Source organism: Mercenaria mercenaria, unplaced genomic scaffold, assembly GCF_021730395.1.
Source record: "Mercenaria mercenaria strain notata unplaced genomic scaffold, MADL_Memer_1 contig_2770, whole genome shotgun sequence".
Lineage (NCBI taxonomy): Eukaryota > Metazoa > Mollusca > Bivalvia > Venerida > Veneridae > Mercenaria > Mercenaria mercenaria.
The window spans coordinates 36,370-56,651 of record NW_026460847.1 but is presented as its reverse complement, the minus strand read 5'-3'; the positions used below and the strand labels follow the sequence as shown (position 1 = coordinate 56,651).

Genomic DNA, 20,282 nt, shown 5'->3' with positions numbered 1-20,282 from the left:
AAGTACCCGCTGAAATTTGAGGACGAATTTCAAAATGGTGGGGAAATATGTCACGGTATAGAACGGACGGGTAGCTCAGTCGGTAGAGCATCGGAACGGTATTCCGAGGCCCCGGGTTCGAGTCAAGGTCTGGCTGCATATTTTTGTCACCCTTTGACAGTCTAATTGTTTATTTAAAAAAACTAAATACTCTTGTGGAATAATATACAACAGTAGGTTTTTTCTTCAGTTTTATAAGATGTGTCTTATTTGTATATTATACAATCACAGGCGCAATTTGTTTTGAATATTTAGAGAAAGAAGAAGAAAAACTGGTAAAACAAACATAAACCGACGTAAAATGAGATGTTACGTGTACGGTTCATATAATTATATATACAAGCATTTTTGTATTTTGCTTGTCGCGCATTTAGTTATCATTGTGTGTTAGGAATATAGATTTATTTCATTAACACTGTTTTGTTAGAGGATTAAGAATGAGTACTGGTGCACACCAATAACCACACAAAATTCATTAGTAGATTTTTTGCCACTAAACATTCCAAAGCAGTCCCAACTGTTTTTTTTGTGTGTGTGCGTGCGTGTGTGTATGTGTGTGTTACCCTGGCCATGCATTTTATTGTATATTGTGGTAAATAGTGAACACTGCAGCAGGATTTTGATTTCACCGTGTTCCGTTCGTGGATTTTCTTATTGAGTCATTGTCTTTATTATTTTTGTTTTTGGTTTTTGTAGTGAAATATGATAATCACTTTTTTATTTATCAACATTTACCCAAGCTTTAATATCTTTGGGTTTCAGGCGGGATATGCCCGTATTGTGTCTTTTATATCAGCCCTGCAGACTGCGCACTTGTTCTGTCTGCCAGCACATTGCGTGCATGATACCATGTGCCCACACGGAATAAACACAATACATGCATCATTGTCCAGACATATTTTGCAGGTCATCCTGTGTTTCAGAGCACGGTTCTCTTTCAACAAACGGTCTTGCTCTGAAAAATGAATATACTTTTTGATTACATTTGTGTATGACTACCTCTTAAGAAGCACTTACACGAAATTTGTGTGTCCATAGTATCTATGAAGTGAAATCTATTAATGGATTCCATTTCAAAGTATGTCTGTAAGCATTTATGTTACTTAAAATGAAACAACTGCGAATATTCCTTATGTATTTATGTGTCTACGTTAGCGATGTGGTATTTTGTGTTGGTTCCTCTAGGTTCTTCAATTAAACAGGAAAGCGTTTTAAGTTCATTTAAGGAATTTGACAAGTCCAGATCAAATGTAATAATTTTATTCTTATTCTTAATTCCTTTAGCTGATATCAATATAATTCTTAATACGATAATTTAGATAACTTAAATTCACCTAAAAGATGAAGTCCGTACTGAAGCACGGATAAGTTAATCTTGACATTTTGCATTTTATCTAAAGATGCTCATTTAATTTGATGAAACAGGCCCATAAGTACTTAAAAGACAAATACCATAGAAAAGTTCGAATAACATCATATATGAATATAATATTGTGATAGTTTGATGTAAGATGCACTTTAAGGTATTGGACCCGTAATAGAGTAACTTCTTTATGAAGAGTATTCAATTCCTACAATAAACCTAAATTGACTGCAATTTTCAGCGGGGCGTAGGTTCAAGCCCCACTTGGACAAATTTGTTTTTTTTCCATATTTTTCTTTATTTCTAGTAAGTTTTTACTTCTTTCAATACTTATTATGGATGTATTGTACAAAAGTGGAAAATTATTATTTTATAAGCGATTTCTTCTGTTAAAGTGAATTTACCTCTGAATCAGGAGGGGTAGAGTTAGACATCTTTAAAAATTCTTAGTTACATGCGGTAAAAGTTCTCTATTTTGCCTTCATTCTTTAGATTACATATTGTGGAAGAAATTCAGGTAGGTTTTACTTCTGCCCCAAGGTTATTTTTTAATGAAGTGAGCAAAATTCAAAACAGACCCACAGGATTCGACCTTAATTTTTCAATGTTGGAGTTAGAATTCTGTCTCATTAAATCTGTTTACTTGAGGCACCCTAGAAAGAATGATATTTACAGTTTTATTTTGTGTTTTACTATTGTTTAACAATAGTTTGATGTTTCTTTTATCAAAATTAATGCTGTAATGAATTCTCTGCAAACGTTTTAGATAGTGGCCATCACATTGAAATTTGTCTCTACTCGAGCTTTAGGAGATACTATAAATTATACAAAATTTACAAAATCACGGCACGGTAAAAGTTGTTTAAAAGTTGCAAGAGTGCGAAACATGGTCAACTTTAAGAATATACCAAGCAAATGCCATATTTTAAACATTACTATTAGAGGTCCAATACCTTAAACACATTTCAAAGTAAACATTAACATTACTTATTTTATTTCTTCTACGTATCAGCCTAATTTTATAAAAACAAATTTCAGTGCATTTTGGTATTTACTACATTATTAAAATATAGCACGGTCTTAATGCGCTGAAAATTATTAAGTATTGCCATAAGTATGATAAAGCGTTGGTTAAGATCTTAGTCATTTACCAGTATCAAGTGCATCTTCGGTATATGTCTTTTCTCCAAGGGACTCAGAGAAACTATCTACCAAACTGACAGGAAAATGTACTAGTCGTTCAGCGTGGCCATTTGACAAATTCGTATGGTTGGTTGGTCGTGGAGAAGATAATGCGTCTTTGCTACAGGGCGTGGTAAACGAGTCGCTTTCAAGTAGAGCCTCGAGAATAACGGGAGCCCTTAAATCTCCGCTACCTGTAATGAAAATTTTCAAATAGTTAAGTAAGAAATGTCTTTACATCATTATGATCTTAAACTGTGTATCATTTTTCACTTTTAACCTGTATTTGTAACATTACAACGGACGTCTGATGTAAACAAAACTGGGAAATGGCTGGAATTGGCTGGATACGTGCGTCAGTATTCATATCAGGTTTCAATTTCTGATAAAAAATGATATTTCCATAAGTACACTGAAAGTTAACATATCTGTCAATAGTTGGATATTTCATACTAATGTTAAAAGTCCAAGAACTTGTTTGCCTGTACGCAGTCTAACTTTAGAGAAAGGTATACATGTTAGAATTTTATATTTCGTGCGTGTGCTACTAACAAAGTGACTGCACTATTATCATTATATTTTCAAAACCAAATAGAAATGTAGCTCCCAAGTTTAACTAACCGTGCTTTTCCCTTGCTTTTTCGATCGCGTGTTCAACATCCTCTTGCTTGTACCCTTTTTCCATAAGAAGCAGGGAGGCATTACTATTCAAATCTTCTATCAGCTGATCAGGAACAAGATGTTTTTTCACAAGTTCGCATGGAGATTCCTTAAACGGATAAAAGCGTATCATTTAATAAACACTGTGTTAAAACAAGCCAGATTGAAATGAGAGTTTCTGTTTGAATCTTCTACTCAGTAACGCAAAACCAAAACAAAAAGAAAATCAAGTGTACCGCTGTCAACCAAAAATATAGTAAGACTGAGAATATTTTTATTTGATGACCAGAAAGGCGTTGTTAAAGATAATATTATAATAGATAATTTAAATTGATACGTTGCTTGATTGTTATCGGAGATAATCTGACATGTTCAGTAAGATTGAACAACAAATGGAAACTATGGGTCAGCAGTCCATATTGTCATTGAAAAGTCAGGTCTAACTATGAAAACAAAGATGTTTTTGATCATTTAATAATTCCTGTTCTGTCTTTTAACGTATTTTTAATACCAATGGTACTGTCGGATAATACAAACAATATCAAAACAAGGACAAAAGTCCAACAGGAAAAGTCAAATCCAATGAACACTGCCACCCATACAATCATCCTGTTAAGGAGTGGTGACTCATGAGTTAAAATTGAAACACAAAGTGGCGTTTGATTTACAATTGTAACATGGCTCGATTTGTTCGGCTGAATAAATGAGAGGGATCAAATTGTTATACTGACGTACGGACCGACGAGAGAGCATTTTTGACGTCAATTATGACGTAAAATAGACGCATGACGCCCGGTGCATTATTCCTGTGGTGAATGAAGCTCGCCACTCTTTTTATCATGATATTTCAATAAACATATCAGAATGAAAACAAACAAGGAGTTTGTGAAGTTCGTCGTCTTACTTAACACGGTTCATCGCTCAAATGCTTGAATATTTAATCATTCGTGGTTCATTCGATTCCTGAACATCTGAACTCTGAACCGTGGTAAATTAGGCAATAAACTACGGGGACGCCTTAACATTTGATCATTTTATGTTATCAAATAAACTAGCAAAAACTAAATACTCATTTTTAGCTGATTCAGTGCATACGTGTCATCACTTAAAGTTTGCAGTTACACGTTTTAAAGAAGCTCTCTAGGTATTCTGTTACAATAGATAAGATTCAATCACCTGTGTAACTTTTTCATTCACATACTGTGCCTTTTTTATAAACTTTTCTCCTACACATAGCTTCAAATAGTCACAATCTGGGAAATGTGTAGCATGTTCGATCCAAGGATCATCATCCTGTTGCCAGTGTTGCATCCCTTCTCCGCAGTAGAAGCATCTTACAGAGTCTTGGCGTCCTGGAATAGAAAAATCATATTACTAAAAGTTTCTTCATTTTTTTTTTTTTGAATTATATACTACTTTTTATGTGTGTAGGAATTTTACTTTGCGTCATCACCAAAGTCATATTAAATTTATTTCTGATGCATATCTGTTTAAATCTGATAATATTGTCCTTATTTAACCTTTAACCTGCTATATTTCTAAAATGGATTGGTCCATCATTAAATTTGGGCAATACCATTTATCAGTCGAAGGGCTGTACACTGAAAATTTACTGATTGACTAGCGAACAGGGCAGACCAAGATCAGATTGAGGCTGATCTACACTGGTAGCAGAGGCAGAATCATTTGCCGCCAGCAGGCTAAAGGTTAGGTTACAATATAAACAATAACTTTTCATTTATGGACACAACTGTTATTCTGACTATGTGCATTTATACCTAACGTTATTTTTAGAAATAATTTTTCGAAAAGACTGTTTTTCTCGTTTAGGATATTAAAATGAAAACAAAATCTTACAAAGGATTTATATAAGAACAGCTATCAAACTACACTTAAAGGGCTTTGAAATCGCATTTTTTTTTTTCTTTTTTTTTTTCGCTATTTTTTCTAAAGGTTTTTGTGCGGTTATTGATTTGCTAATTGCACCAATGTTCTGAAACTTACACCACCATATCGGGTATCATGGATCAAATATTACAGATGAAATCAGTACAGATTTTTAATCTGATAACAAAGAGATTACAATTATGTTTCATTGTTATTACGTCTTTAAAATATATATGCCTCTGAAAAATTTCTATTTTAGTAATATGCACTTAAATAGACATTATTATAACGTAACGGGTAAAAATAGAACACCGGTAACTAAATATCTTTAGAGCATTAATGCCAAGTGCGTTTTATTTTTATCGTTTTATGCTAAGTCGAAATTTCGAGTTAGTATGTTGTCTCTTTTTATCAAAGTCAAAATTTGAACGTCTGTCCGAGTGTGACTGTCAAAGGCCAAAACTGTTAATGGTCTACTTTCGTTCATTCTATTTGTAAAAGATAGTAAACCCGTTACATGGAAACATTTACCTACACATCCATATTGTGTACCTAGCATGTAGAGACTTGAACGTATACTTCCATACATCAATGTATGGCCTACCCTTACTTTTACAGCTATTCCAGATGTCAAACTGTATCCAATATATATACATGCATTTACCTGTATAGTATGTTCCAGTGGTACGGGCTCGTACTAGGTCAAAATAGAAAATATTCTAAGAAAACATATTTGCCAAAGAAGTTTGATATTTTCAACAAAAAAGAAAGAGGATAGTCGAAAACACATAAGATATAAGACAAACTGTATATTTCCAAACAAAATGAACTTCTTTCTTCTACAATTTAGTATATAAATTATGAATGTGAAATTTAACCTCGTGGTGCTCTCAACACACTTCACATAAACTTAAAAATGATTTATAGTTTAACTAGCCTAACATCCAGTCATCAAACTTTTATCTCAATGGAATTTTATGCAGTGAATCCATTTAGTAGATTTATTGAGCAACTATGACAGAAAGAGTTTCCAAAATTCGTTTGGCACGCTAAAAAACAGGGAAGCTTCTAGAATGGAGGGAGGGGGTCTGTATCTTTCACTATCCTACTGACATTACTAACAGTCTCCTGGAGGAGCTGTGCATATGTGTTACCGCTGGCGACTATAAATAAGCTTACATACACGCAACCTATTGACCCTCTAATAAAAAAGTTACTGCTTTCACTTCGCTCTGTTCAAATAGATGCTCTATAACCTATACAACGATGAAATGCTCACATTAGAAAACTTCTAGTATCCGTTTATAAAAACAACTCATTTCTGAAAGCGATTGTTGGTTTGGATTTTACCATATTTGTATAACTATTTAGGTACATATCATGTATAAAATTCCAAATATGTAATATAAGGTTTTTTATTTTTATAAAATAAAAAGGGTTAAAATGATACATGTAGCGTCCAAACTTTGATGAATGTACTTTAAGGCTATCTGCAAAATAGGTCAGCAAAATATGTCCGTCCTTTTATACTGAATTCTAAATACCTGTAGCATAAAATCCCGCCTTTGAGAGTTCTTCAATAACGATCCCTTTTGGTGACCATGGTTTGAATGTTGCCAATCTTTCCGTTGTCAAGGAATAATCAGGATTCTTTGGTCTTCCATTTGATATTCCAGGATAAAATTCCATTGCTTGTTCAAAACCTTCATTCGATTTAAATAGTTTTAACTACGACTGTTATTTTTAAATATGGAAAAACCATAAGAAAACTATTTATAGTATGTTTAAATTTAGAAAGATAAAATCCGTGTATATGTAAAGCGTTTATTATACACAAAATGACCAATAGTACATTAAACAAATTTGCACATTAGTGAAATCATCCAATAAATGCATTTTTATTAATGTAAACACTTTTTCGTGTATGACTTGAAACCAAAACATTTTGTAAAAAGAATGCATATGGTGAGACAACGTATCGGGAGAGTATAAATCTATGGATCACTTTGAAAGGGAATACTCAGCATATTTTCTCATGGCTTATTATATCTGTAATCGTGTTACAAGACTGTTAATGATCATGCATCTTGTGTGCTAATCTTAGGTAAGCCTAATGACAACTGTCATGACTGTACTTTGACTATTCAAAGTATCTTGCTTGGTGGCTAAAGTCATGTATTATAGTTTAGAGGATTTTTAAGGAATAATTGTATGAGCAAATTCTTTTATTTCAGCTGGTTTCACTTTATATCATCCATGACTGCAGAAAAATGTTAACTTCAAATCCAGTTACAATTTGGCACACACAAGCATGCGCCAAGAAGATTACAAAATACAGAACAATGCATAACACCATTATAACAAGATCTTGCTACAGCGGTTTTAGCCCGTTATGTAAAAAAAAACGAGCGTGAGAAAGTGGATTCATTTATTTTAAGATGTACTTTAATACATTTCTTAAGAAGTAAATATCAAAATGATTTTTCTTATCCATCGGCTGGTCCGTCGGGAAAATGACGTGTATTCTTTCGAATATGTCTTCACTATATAGCCTCAAAGAAGCAAAAATCTCTTATTAAAAGTCTATTTGACTCGTAGTCAGAACGTATTTAATATAGGTGAACGGCCGTTTGATAAGAAAGTGATTTTTCATTTTTCATATAACTTTCACAAGTGTTTACAATTAAAGAATAGATCTGAATATCTTACTAGTATTTCTTTCATTTTCTACAACCAATTAAAGAAAACGAACTTCTTTAGATAAAAGAATAGCCTAAGAATACCGTTAAGCTGTCCCTATATTAGCAGGTCCCTTGTCACAATTCACTCTGTCACAACGTGTTATGCATAATGCTGTGTTGCAAAGTTTTTGGTGCTTACTTGTATGTTCCAGATTGTAATCGTTTGAAAAAGAAATTGAAGTAAACATCTCTCTGTTTTCAAGGGCACGGTTGATATAAAGTAAAGTCAAACGCAATAAAGGAATTTACTTATAGAATTATAACTATTCTCCATGGAAGTGGCGACAGCTTTTCATATTTTAATACCGGTAGTTAGTATGCAACTTTCATTGAATATTAGACATATAATTACTAAAACTCAAAAACAAACAAATATTTTAAGCTGTGAAACAATAAGAGTAAAGCAATCCAATGCCGACTATGCTCTGTCATAGAGCACGATCCCTTGGCGAGGCGTACTACGTTCTCTGTGATGTTTAAAAGACATCGCGTGTGAAATCATCTCGCACTCCACCTCTGATGTTGATAAGTTGACCGTTGCTTTCAGAGAATTGGTCAGGACTGGCATAGATTCCAGGAACACTGGAAAACATAAATGTAAAAAAGATACCAAACTAATATATGTGTTTGATTAAATAACTTCCATTGCGTAACATCCAGTTATATCATTTTATGCCAGTATATGCAACAGATGTATTCTGTGTTAAAATTCGTATCGGCCTTCATTTTCACAAAAGTAGCTGCTCGGTTTTTCACAAAGGGTCGGGAGAAGTTCTGCCCTAACGAACATATGAGAAAAATGTTAAAATTTTCATGGAAAAACATTGATGTAGGGCATTCTGCAAAAATAAAACTATTTCTCAGACATATGCTAATGTATGGTATTCGCTAAACCAAAAACACAGATCGCTGTTTGTTATTGTTGTGGCGTCAGGTCGTTATTGTTGTGACGTCAGCGAATGGTTGAAAATATCTGACTACTATCGTAAAGTGGTGGATGTATTTTGATGTTATTTCTTGAGCACGCTCCTTAGACTGCGATCACCTTGTGTTCCGTTTGTATTTTCAAGTGACCCTGGGCTTTGACGTTGCTTTCCTGACGTATATTTTATACATAGAGGGTATTTTTACGGATAGACTTCTGGAGTCTTATTGATATAATTCATTCATACAATGTAGTTTAGTTATGAGATCGGTAATTATGCGTTTTGCACAGTCTCTGAAAACAGCAAGTTAAAACGAGTCATAAAGCAAACTGCAAAATATTTTGCATCTCGCATTTTGAATGGGGAAAAAATGAAAACATTTTGCACTTTATGATTAGCAACTCAATGTTTATGATACGTGCAGCGTTTTGAAGTTCTCACTTCACGGCTGGTATTGCAATTCAAGATTTGACCTGACCGCCTTGATAGCATAGTGGTAGAGCGCCAGCTCCGAGTGCGGGACTCCGAGTCTTGGGTTCGATCCCTTGTTGCGTCATACCAAAGACGTGAAAAATGTTCCTAGTATCCATCCTCGCTTTGCGCTCAGCATTAAGAGGATAGTGATGGGACTGGTCAGCCCGGTGTCAGTATAATGTGACTGGGTGGGATATCATGTCACGTGTCTACGGCGTGATATTCCAGTGAGGCAGCACAATAATGTTGGGCATTGTGCTCATTGCTACAAGAATATCACTGAAAAAGTTTTGAAATAGACGTTAAACCCGAACACGCACGCACGCACGCACGCACACACATTAGATCCGACCCGCAAACTGTTTTGCAGTATGCGATTCAAATTGATATTTTCTGTTTTTCATGTTATGAATTCTTTACATTTTGTTTAGAAAATTGAGAGTTAGACATCAATAAATATACTAGGAAAGTTGCAAACATGACAAACAGTTAAGACCGATAGTACATTGTTAAGATGCCTACTATAGCTGTAGATATATTTCAATTGGCAATAAGCATTGATGTTCTGGTTTTTAGCTGTGGATTTATGTAAAATCGTCCGCTGCATGCAGAAAAAAGATTTATCACAGTAGTTTTAGAAATGATTCAGACGTATAAGTATTAAGATTTTAGCCAAAAGTTTTCGCAAAATTCGGCTAATTCTGAAACGAACTGAAAATATTCACAATGTTGACTATGTAAATTTAATGAATGCATCCATGCGTATTACTCTTGTGTGGTGTGTGGAGCATACTCGTACTGAAGAACTACATACCTATCGGAAAACTGGTTATAAGGCTTGAGAGGATGCCCATACGAGTAAGTTAAAATGTATAATTACTTTGAAAAAGCAAATAAGTGTCAAAACCCTTCAAAGGTCAAAAAGATTGTACCAGAAATAGCATTTGTTACAGCGAGCCTGACTACTTGAAAGTGACTAGTATATGTATAACAACCACCTGAAGGTAACTATTAGATACATATCTTCCTTGTTTGTTCTTCGAATATTTCTTTGATATTCCGAATTTTAGGTAATTGTTGATTTTTACATTAATATTTAGATTCGTGTTTGCCATAGGTTTTAAAAGAATGTAAATACTGAAGTGTTGTGACGAAACCATTTGTGGAATGATTTTCGAAGGCACTAAAGACGCCACAGGGTTTTGTTTTAAGATAAACAACAGGGTTTTTCATATTCGTAGCAATCAATTATGTTTGAACTTGTTAATTATAAGTGTGGGCCGTTTAGTAAGGAAGATTACACACAAAAATAAAATTGGTATAATCACAGGTATACTGGTGTCAACTGGCATATATTTACTGTTAACAGTGATTATTGTGGTCTCAACGAGTTTCTGGAAAATGTATGCGTTTTCCTTTTGGCTTCTTGGCGATAAAGGGTAACTGAGAAAAAGGATAAATACCAAAAAATGGAGTCACGATCCTAATTCACACGACTTTGTTACTAAGAGTTATCTCCTCCCGGTGAATCCCAAACACACACACACAAATGGCATGTAAAGCACAAGTGCTCTTGTAGATATATATTTGTTTTCATATAGAAACAGCAAACCTTACAAGCCACAATTTTCAATTCTGTTCCCATAGAGACGTGAGAAACAAAATTGTAATCTATTTGTATTAGATATCTATATATGTTTACCTGTAAAATTTGATTTGGTTTTTTTTTTCGAAATAAATATGTTTAAACTAAAATGAATAACGTAGATTCATCTATAACAATAATGCCTGAAATTTCAACACACTTCATATCATCGGAAACGAATTAAAAGTGTGCAAGGCTTATCTTGATAGGGTAATCAAGTACTTGGTGAATATTTAGGACAAAAATCATCATTAAAAATAAGTATTACATAAAATATAGATCTCTAGATAACTTTAGTATTATGTACAGATACTATTACTGATAACTGAATCACCATATCAGTTATTCAACATGATATTTATTTCAAACAATATGCAAACACGTAGATCTAAATTCTTTTTTATTTTTCCCGTTTGGGAAATGTCATTTCAATGCGATATGGGGTTAAAGTAAGTTTATATGTTTTACATTGTTTATATTTCAATGAAATTATCAATTTATTGATAATTTTCAGCATATCTTCGCACAAGTTTTGCTTCAGTTGCTATCTTTCAATCAGGCAATAATTGTATTTTTCATCGAAAAGCTGTTATCAAACTCGATAACAACTTAAAAGTATGACGTAAGTAACAATGTACAATGTAAAGCAAAACTATAAATCTCAGGCAGCTTTTACCTCAATATCATTTTGAATCATATTTTAAAGCAGGACTTGAAGGTAAGGACTTCAATATTTTTCACATGGAGTTTTAATTATTATTAAGCTGTCTTTGACATTAACCTTTATCCATTTTTGGACCATTGAATACTTTGCATATTCGAATAAAACTTTTTTGCTGTGTTTTATGTCATTTAACTATAATTGTTCAAAACTTCAGATCTCATATCGAGGGCTTGGTGCAAAACTATTGTAAGCGTATATAAATAAAGAACAAGATACAATATTTTTGCGCCAAGCCCTCGATATGCACTTAGACAAAAGATGGATTGCATGCGTAATCTTTCCTCTGGTCTAATTTTATAACGTGGACTTCGAAAGTGTGGGCTATCAAGTTTAGAAATAGAAACAAAAACAGTTTGCTAGATTTTCAGTTGATTCTACGATTCTAATATATTTAAAACTATCTCGCATACAATACCTTTTGTTAAATCAAATCTTGAGAAAATCAAAATAGCAATGTTGCCAGCGTGTCAATTAAAATACGGTTGCTATTTAACTATAGCATCTCTGTTACTTTTTGCCATCTTGATAAATGACGTAATATCATGACTTCAGACGTAAAGATCGAGCTACATTTATTTGATATCCGTTTTTTTCTACCTATTTCGTCGGACACAGGCATTGTGTACATGCATATTTTGTTCGTTAGGTATTATAGTTACATACGAGCCGCGACTCATATATTTTTACAAGAGCACATAGCGTGTCTTTATTACCATTATGTGTTTAGCAAGTGTATCTTTCATTTACGTAAACATGGTGGGGATTTAGGATGTAAGTTTGTGCAAAGGAGGTCATCAGTTAAACTAACTTGTGATATTTCTTTTTTTGGTTTTCAATTTCCATAGAAAAGCAGGAAAACTGAGGGTATGTCTTTTCAAGTAGAGACAGATGCGATACCCATTCCAGCAGAATCAGATGATACCGCTAATGCAATTTCTACACAGACCAATAGCGAAAGCTTGAACATCGCTGATACTCCCCCTCAAGATCAAGTTACCAACGACCAGAACAATGATGATTTGTCTAATCAAACAATACAGGAACCACTCACTGATTTGGTATTGCCTCTAAGGCCACCTAAAGATTTTGAATTGAATAATTTCTTGTTATGTCTTGCTGAGGAAATAGAACATGATGATCTAGAAAAAATGAAGTTCCTGCTATTGGGTAAATATACGATTTCACATATTAGGTAAATATAAAATTTCATAAATCGGGTGAAATTGCAGTTTCATTTATCGGAACAATGTATGATTTAGTGCTTTAGTGTATGCGTCAGAATACATACATAGAACCATATGTTGTATATAGCAGCATGAGGGACATGTGATGGTTATTTTTTATTCAACTTTTCAGCTTTTTCATATTGTTATATACTAATTAAACGTATCTTAATGTTTCATGTTGCAAAATCAAAGAAAATGATATTAGTAAAATTTCACCAAAGAAAGAATTTTTGAAACAATTAAATCCTGAATATATCGAAAATAAATGAATAGTTAGATAAACATCAAATGAAAAAAAATGATAACTTATCTCTGTACAAGGTAGATAATAAATAGCATAACGTCATAGAAAATGCGAAATTTTCAATAGAAATATCTGAGCACCAAGTAAATTTACAACAGAAATATTTGCAAAAAGTATTCAAAACAAAAGCAAAACCTTGTAATATTTGACCTGCGTGATTTTATGTATAGTTGTAAATTAAGAAAGTATATATCAAGTTTTAGATCTTTTGTGAAATACTTTTGGAGTAGACTAGAAACTAAAATGTGTACAGCAGTGCAGCACGGTAAAACTAGAATAAAAGTTTTTGTGTCTTTTTTTTTTTTTGAAAATGGTTAACAAGTAAATACATCGAGCAGTTTTCAAATCAAATGAATCCGCCTGTGTTAACCAAACAGCAAGTGTGCCACTCCCAATATAGTATCAGCCGATGTATAATTATTCGTCTGTGTTCAGACCCTATGTTTTGTTCACAGGAGATAACTCCTGAGGCTATAAAAAAAATTACCTAGTCGGTAGCAAGACTAGATAATCAGAGCCAAGACTGACGAAATCAGAATATAAAAAAAGAATTATTTTTTCTAAAAAAAAAAAAGATTATCTAGACGTTAGCCAGACTATATAATTATATGCATAGTTACATGCTTTACCATCATTCTGTTGCGATACTGTTGTATTAGCATGTATATTCGTACCTTCTGTGCTTATCTATGTTTGTCAACACCTCATTTTGCTGAAAAAAACCAGTAAGGTTTATCGAGAAACCTTGATTAAAAACTCGAAACAGCGTGGATCAGACACGAATTTAGGAATGGCAATGTCTTAAACAGACATGTCATATTCATATATTTCTGCAAGCTCTGACATTTCATTTGATATCTAATGTGTATATTAGCCACATCTTAAACAAAGGTTAACCGTTCAGTGTTCATAAAACGACATTTTTCATAAATTTTGAATATGTTCAATATCTACTTGTCGTATATCAAATGAATCTTTTTTACGTTGCGTAAAAACCATGTCTGTAAGTAAAAAGTAAATAATGTTAATAGGCAATATAGACATACGAAAATAGTTGTTATTATTTTTGATGTTGATGTTGTTGCAATATTCAGAAAATAATATTTTGACTTCAAATGAAATAGTTTTTAAAACTTTATTTATACAATCAAACTGTTTTACAAAAAAATATCCATTTAAGATAATAGAAATATTTTTCAGTACTTACATGTGTTTTATTTATCCTAGCATTGATACCTTTCTGTTTTCTAGGAGAGGAAGGAATTTCCACAAGAACGACAGAGCAAATAAAATCGCCTCTAGATCTGTTCAAATTACTAAAGAAGAGGTCAATCATAAGTAGACATGATATACTTTATCTACAACTGATGTTAAAATTTACCGGAAAGGAAAAATCGATACGTAAGGCTTGCGATTTTGCCAACAATACGAAAGAAACAATACATTTCTTTCCACCTCCAAAAAAACCAGGTACGAAAATAGAAATAAATAATTAAATAGTGGTACAAAAAGCATAATACAACTTTTGTTTGAATTTATTGTTAATCTCAATAAAGGGAATTAACTCTTACAAGCAGCATACGCTAATCATTCCACAGTTGCTCACCTTTCTCATTTGTGAAACCTACTTCTTTTTAGCCCACCATCATCAGATGGTGGACTATTCAAATCACTCTGCGTCCGTGGTCCATCGTCCTTCCGTCCGTCCGTCCGTTATCAATTTCTCGTTATCGCATCTCCTCAGAAACTACTGGGGGAATTTTGACCAAACTTTGTCAGAATCATGTATTGGTACCCTAGTTGTGTCCCACTGAAAATCAACAATTTTTGAGTGAGTTATGGCCCTTTGTTTGTTTTTATAATTTACATAGATTTATAATGGGGAAAAATTTTGAAAATCTTCTTGTCCAAAACCACAGAGCCTTGGGCTTTGATATTTGGTATGCAGCATCATCTAGTGGTCCTCTACCAAGATGATTCAAATTATTTCCCTGGGGTCACATTTAGCCCCGCCCCGGGGGTCACATGGTTTATATAGACTTATATAGGGAAAAACTTTGAAAAACCTCTTGTCCAAAACCACAGGGCCTAGGGCTCTGATATTTTGTATGTGACATCATCTAGTGGTCTTCTACTAAGATTGTTCAAATTATCCTCCTAGGGTCAAATATGGCCCCGCCCTGGGGGGGGGGGGGCACATGATTTACATAGACTTATATAGAGAAAAACTTTGAAAATATGCTTTTCCAAACCACAAAGCCTAGGGCTTTGATATTTGTAATGTAGCATCATCTAGTAGTTCTCTACCAAGTTTGTTCAAATTATCCCCTTAGGGTCAAATATGGCCCCGCCCCGGGGGTCACATGGTTCATATAGACTTATATATGGAAAAGCTTTTAAAATCTTCTTGTCAATAACCTACAACATTCAAATTTGGACCACGTGTATAGTTTTGAGTGGCAAGATGAACCTTGGCATGCGTTGACCTTGATTTTGACTTAGTGACCTACTTTCACATTTCTGTAGCTACAGCCTTCAAATTTGGACCACATGCATGGTTTTTTGCACCATAAAAAACTTTGACCTTGACATTGACCTAGTGACCTACTTTCACATTTTTGAAGGTACAGACTTCAAATTTGGACAACATGCATAGTTTTGTGTTCCGAAATGAAATTTGAACTTGATTTTGACCCAGTGACCTTCTTTCACATTTCTCAAGCTACAGCCTTCAAATTTGGATAACATGCATAGTTTTGTATACCGAAAAATTTTAGAATAAATATTAATCTGATAAACATACTTCGTCTATGCAATAGCATTAATATAACTGCTGTATTACACTTATTTGTGTGTGTTTTACTTTCATACATGTAAGATTTTAACTGGAAGTATTTTTAAAATCTGATTTTCCCATGCTTGTTGCTCAACCCAGATAAAGAATTAATTTATGATAAGTATTAATCTGATAAACATACTTAGTCTATGCAATATTTTAGCATGAATATAACTGCAGCAGACTGTATTATATGTGTTAAAGATTTACATTATTTAAACTTCAATCAAAAGCTGTTAAATAAAACTTGTTGGGTATTAATTGTTATATTTGTCTCTCAGAAATGGAAGTCAATACTTCATGAGGGTAACAGAATGAGAATGTTTAAAAGTATGAAAAGAAAAAGGAAAGCTTGTTCACATTATAGGCATTATCTAATAATACTACATATATACCATGAGGTCTGAAATATTCTCAGATGCAATGTGAAAATAGTTTGAAAATGACACCGGAAAGCGCATTTGGTTGAATGCCCCTTTGATGCCAAAGCGCGCCCTAAAAGTGCAATTTTTCCTGGGAAGCACCATGCCCCTTTAACAGTCTGCAGGAAACACTAGAAATGAACTTTGATCTTGAGATTGACCTAGTGACCTACTTTCACATTTCTGAAGCTACAGGCTTCAAATTTGGACCAGATGCATTTTTTGTGTTCTGATTTGAAATCTGACGTTGATTTTTACCTAGTACCTACTTTCACATTTCTCAAGCTACAGCCTCCAAATTTGAAACACATGCATAGTTTTGTATACCAAAATGAACTTTTACCTTGAAATTGATCTAGTGACCTACTTTCACATTTCTCAAGCTACAGCTTTCACATTTGGGCCACATGCATGGACCACATGCACAGTAGAGTGTGAAATGAAATTTGACCTTGATTTTGACCTTCAGCTAGTGATTAAATTTAGAACATTCAAAAATGACTCAGTGGTGGGCGCCAAGATCACTCTGTGATCTGTTGTTACTTGAAGATACAGGCTATGACAGAAAGCTAAGAAAAGGAACCTATAACCTTTTTTGTAACCACCTATTTTTAGACTATTTCATTTATTTTATGCTATATGCTGTAATCCATTTTTGAGATATAAAAACAAAATCAAAGTAAAAAAATAAATAGTGGTACTTGCATCATAATAGATATAATGATTAATGCATTATTGTAATCTGATGCTTGTAAAAAGCCCAAATACGACACGGAGCTCGAGCACGCTGTCAGAATAACGTCATCTCATTAGTGATACTATACTTGTCATTCTTGCATAAAAACTACTTTTTCCGTAGATCCGACCACGTATTAACGGGAGAAAAAAAACGTGTGCAAACAAGGCAATTCACCTGCTGTTAATATCCGATTTTCATTTTTGAAATGTTTTCCCAGGGACGTTTATGTATTTCTGCGCAGATTGACATCTCGTATCTGCGTCTTGTTTCTTTCATAAAAACTTCTTCTTGAAGCATAAAAGATGCAATCTAAACCATAGCATGTTTTGCTGTGTCAGTAACTAACGCCAAATGCGCTGCCCCAATGTTCGTACTCGCTTCTTTCCTTGTTTACTCCCCTTTAAGAACTCAGCGTCGATTCAGATTTTGTAGACAACCTCATATGCGATTGTTTGTTTTTATGAATCATATTTATAATTATGTTAAGTATCAGTCGGTATGTTTTAATCAAATTTCTGAAGAATTTATATAAACAGCTTGAAAGTTTGTCATTACGTTCGTACTCATCCGTACTCCAAATGTGTCCATACTTAAAATAACTCGAATGGAAAGTTATCGTTCTTGAAATCGTGTTACTGTTTACCAAATGTTGAAGTTATATGAACAATTTTTGGTAATATCAAGTTTGTAATAACGAGAGATAAAAAAAACGTGTAAAAATCTTCAATATGTGCTTTTAGTTATGTTGTTTACTTTTGGGCCCTGGTTATGGACATGCAAAACATGTTTACCGTTTCCAAGCACAACAGAATGGTAACTGAAAAGTGTACAGGAATCGTAAAGTTATCTTATATGACATGTTTTTATGCAAGAATAGCGAAAATACACATTTGTTTTGTGTATTAACGTCTGCAGAATCTCTTACCCCGACCTTTGTTCTCGGTCACAAACAATCCCGCGGGCTTCTGCAGACATTAATTCACAAGAAGAAACGTGTATTATCCCTACACTAAACTAGTTGGCAAATGTACAATATTTAAACTAAAGGTATATCATATTTGTACTCAGATTTGCTCAATGCATTACAATCCTTTCCAGCCGATGGTTACAAGTATGCTCAGCTTCACGTTAAAGTTCCGGATGCTCAAAAGTATACAAGACAAAGTCTAGAAAATCTGAGACGAAGGATATCTATGATGACATTCGCACTCGAATCCGACATACATATCGTTGGTCTTGAGTCACAAAGTATACTTGTCACGTTTATGATGCCTTCCGTGTATGCAGAGATTCTTGAAGACTTGTTAGATAGAAAGATATACTCTGATGTGTTTCAAGAGATGATGGTAGATTACGTGGTTGTTTGCAACAGAAGATTTATCTTCGATGTAAAAGGCAAGTTAAAGTGATTATATTTTCTTTCGAAAAGATGCTCCTATTGTTTTTAACCTTGATTAAAACTTTTGAATCTTATTGTTCAGTTTTAATGCGTGAGAACTTAGTTTGCATTTTATCATGTGTAAAGAATAATTTCAAGATATATATTATAGATTATCTCCGTCCCGATATACCTCTCTACAAGATGATACAACTGATAATGTAGTAGACGTATTTAAACGTAGGTGTATTTGGCAGGTCACAAATGCATTTCTATGTTACGTTCAAAGGCGTTTTATCTATTTCAGTTTATTTTTGTCCGTTCTATATTGCATGTTCATGCCTTTTGTAAGTGCAACCACTTTACTTTCACACCATTATGATAATCCATTTATTGTTAAATGTATCTTATAGATATAGATGTAAAGTGCTCATTCTGCTGTTAACATTCACTACAGCTCTAGCTTTGTTTTTGTTCGGCATGCTCAATTCTTCCATGAATTTCTACTTTTCTTTCGAGCATTCTTTTCTACCACATCAACATTTTGGAAATTTACTTTTTAAACTTTGTATACTATCTCTGTTGAGATAAATAAGTAATTTATCTACGTTTATTTACATGAGAAGATTCAGCATCTGAAACAAATATAGAAAGTACAGAAACACTTGAAATTAACAAAGAAGATGATGAATCTGAAGAAACGCAACATCAGAATGAGGAAAGCAAAATGGAATACCTTAAATTATTGAACGAACTTGAAACTATCAAAATTACAATGAAACAAAAGGAGAAAGAGAGCACAAGAGAAATTGATAAGCTTCAGAAAGAAAATGCTTGTTTGCTTTTGGAACTAGAACACATCAAACAAGATCATTCAGAATATCCAAGAAAAAATGGTGTAAAAAAGCAGAATGGCTTGAAGGCATTGAAAATTGCAAACTAACAACCGTATCTGCTAAAAAAGTGTGTATTGTCACATTAAATATGATAGTGATTAAAATATAGCTTTACACATGTCAAAACAGTAGGTAATATTAGTACTGTACATGTTTATTATCGCATAGTGCGGCAATTTTCCTTTGATCTTTACAGTATGTTAAACATGGTAACACACATTATTATTACAAATATGTGCTGATATTTTACAAAACTGTTACGATATATATCAACACGGAAATCTCTATTGAGTTTCATTATAAAATGTTGTGATATATATCGCAACACTTTTTCTCTTACCGTGGCCAGGTCCTATCGAGGGAGTATAATTTTTTCCTTTCAATTTACAGTTCACAGAGAAAGAATTATCACAAACACCTACATTCATAAAGTAAAAGCATAAATAAACTAGAATATTTCAAAGACTCGATAGTTATTGTCAAATTCAGAAATACATCAACTGAGTTTTTTCAAATGTTTCTTTTTCTTTGTTTCTTTTACAAACAAAACAACAAGTTTTGCAATATGTTCGGCCAATGAAATGCAAAGATTTAAAACCGATGCAGAAATCTGTTGGATACTTTTATCTGGGGAACACATTTTCTAAAACAGAAGTTTTAGTCAGCGAAGCACAGAATTGGAATCAAAATGTAAAAATTGTAATTAAAAAAAAAAATTAAAATAATATATAAATTTAAATGATAAAACTATGCAATAAAACAGTTATAATATGTTATGCTCGTGTGTTACGAGGATATATCAGAGCTAGGGGTACATTTCGGTATTTTTCTCTTCACATA

General features: G+C 33.3%; 2 protein-coding genes across 2 annotated transcripts; one reads left to right on the top strand and one right to left on the bottom strand.

Moving 5' to 3' along the window:
* Window positions 1–752: 752 nt before the first annotated feature.
* LOC128552396 (putative inhibitor of apoptosis) lies at window positions 753–6,879 on the bottom strand. The gene is made up of 5 exons (XM_053533411.1): window positions 6,676–6,879; window positions 4,421–4,596; window positions 3,206–3,353; window positions 2,554–2,778; window positions 753–994 (listed from the first exon to the last, which is right to left on the bottom strand). The coding sequence occupies exons 1-5, from the start codon at window positions 6,818–6,820 to the stop codon at window positions 798–800; spliced, it is 891 nt and encodes a 296-aa protein (XP_053389386.1). The 5' UTR covers window positions 6,821–6,879; the 3' UTR covers window positions 753–797.
* Window positions 6,880–11,519: 4,640 nt separating this feature from the next.
* Window positions 11,520–19,907, top strand: LOC123551129 (uncharacterized). The gene is made up of 5 exons (XM_053533412.1): window positions 11,520–11,635; window positions 12,487–12,808; window positions 14,423–14,641; window positions 18,267–18,563; window positions 19,173–19,907. Exons 2-5 carry the CDS (start codon window positions 12,508–12,510, stop codon window positions 19,487–19,489), a joined length of 1,134 nt encoding a protein of 377 aa, XP_053389387.1. The 5' UTR covers window positions 11,520–11,635; window positions 12,487–12,507; the 3' UTR covers window positions 19,490–19,907.
* The last annotated feature ends 375 nt before the right edge of the window (window positions 19,908–20,282 follow it).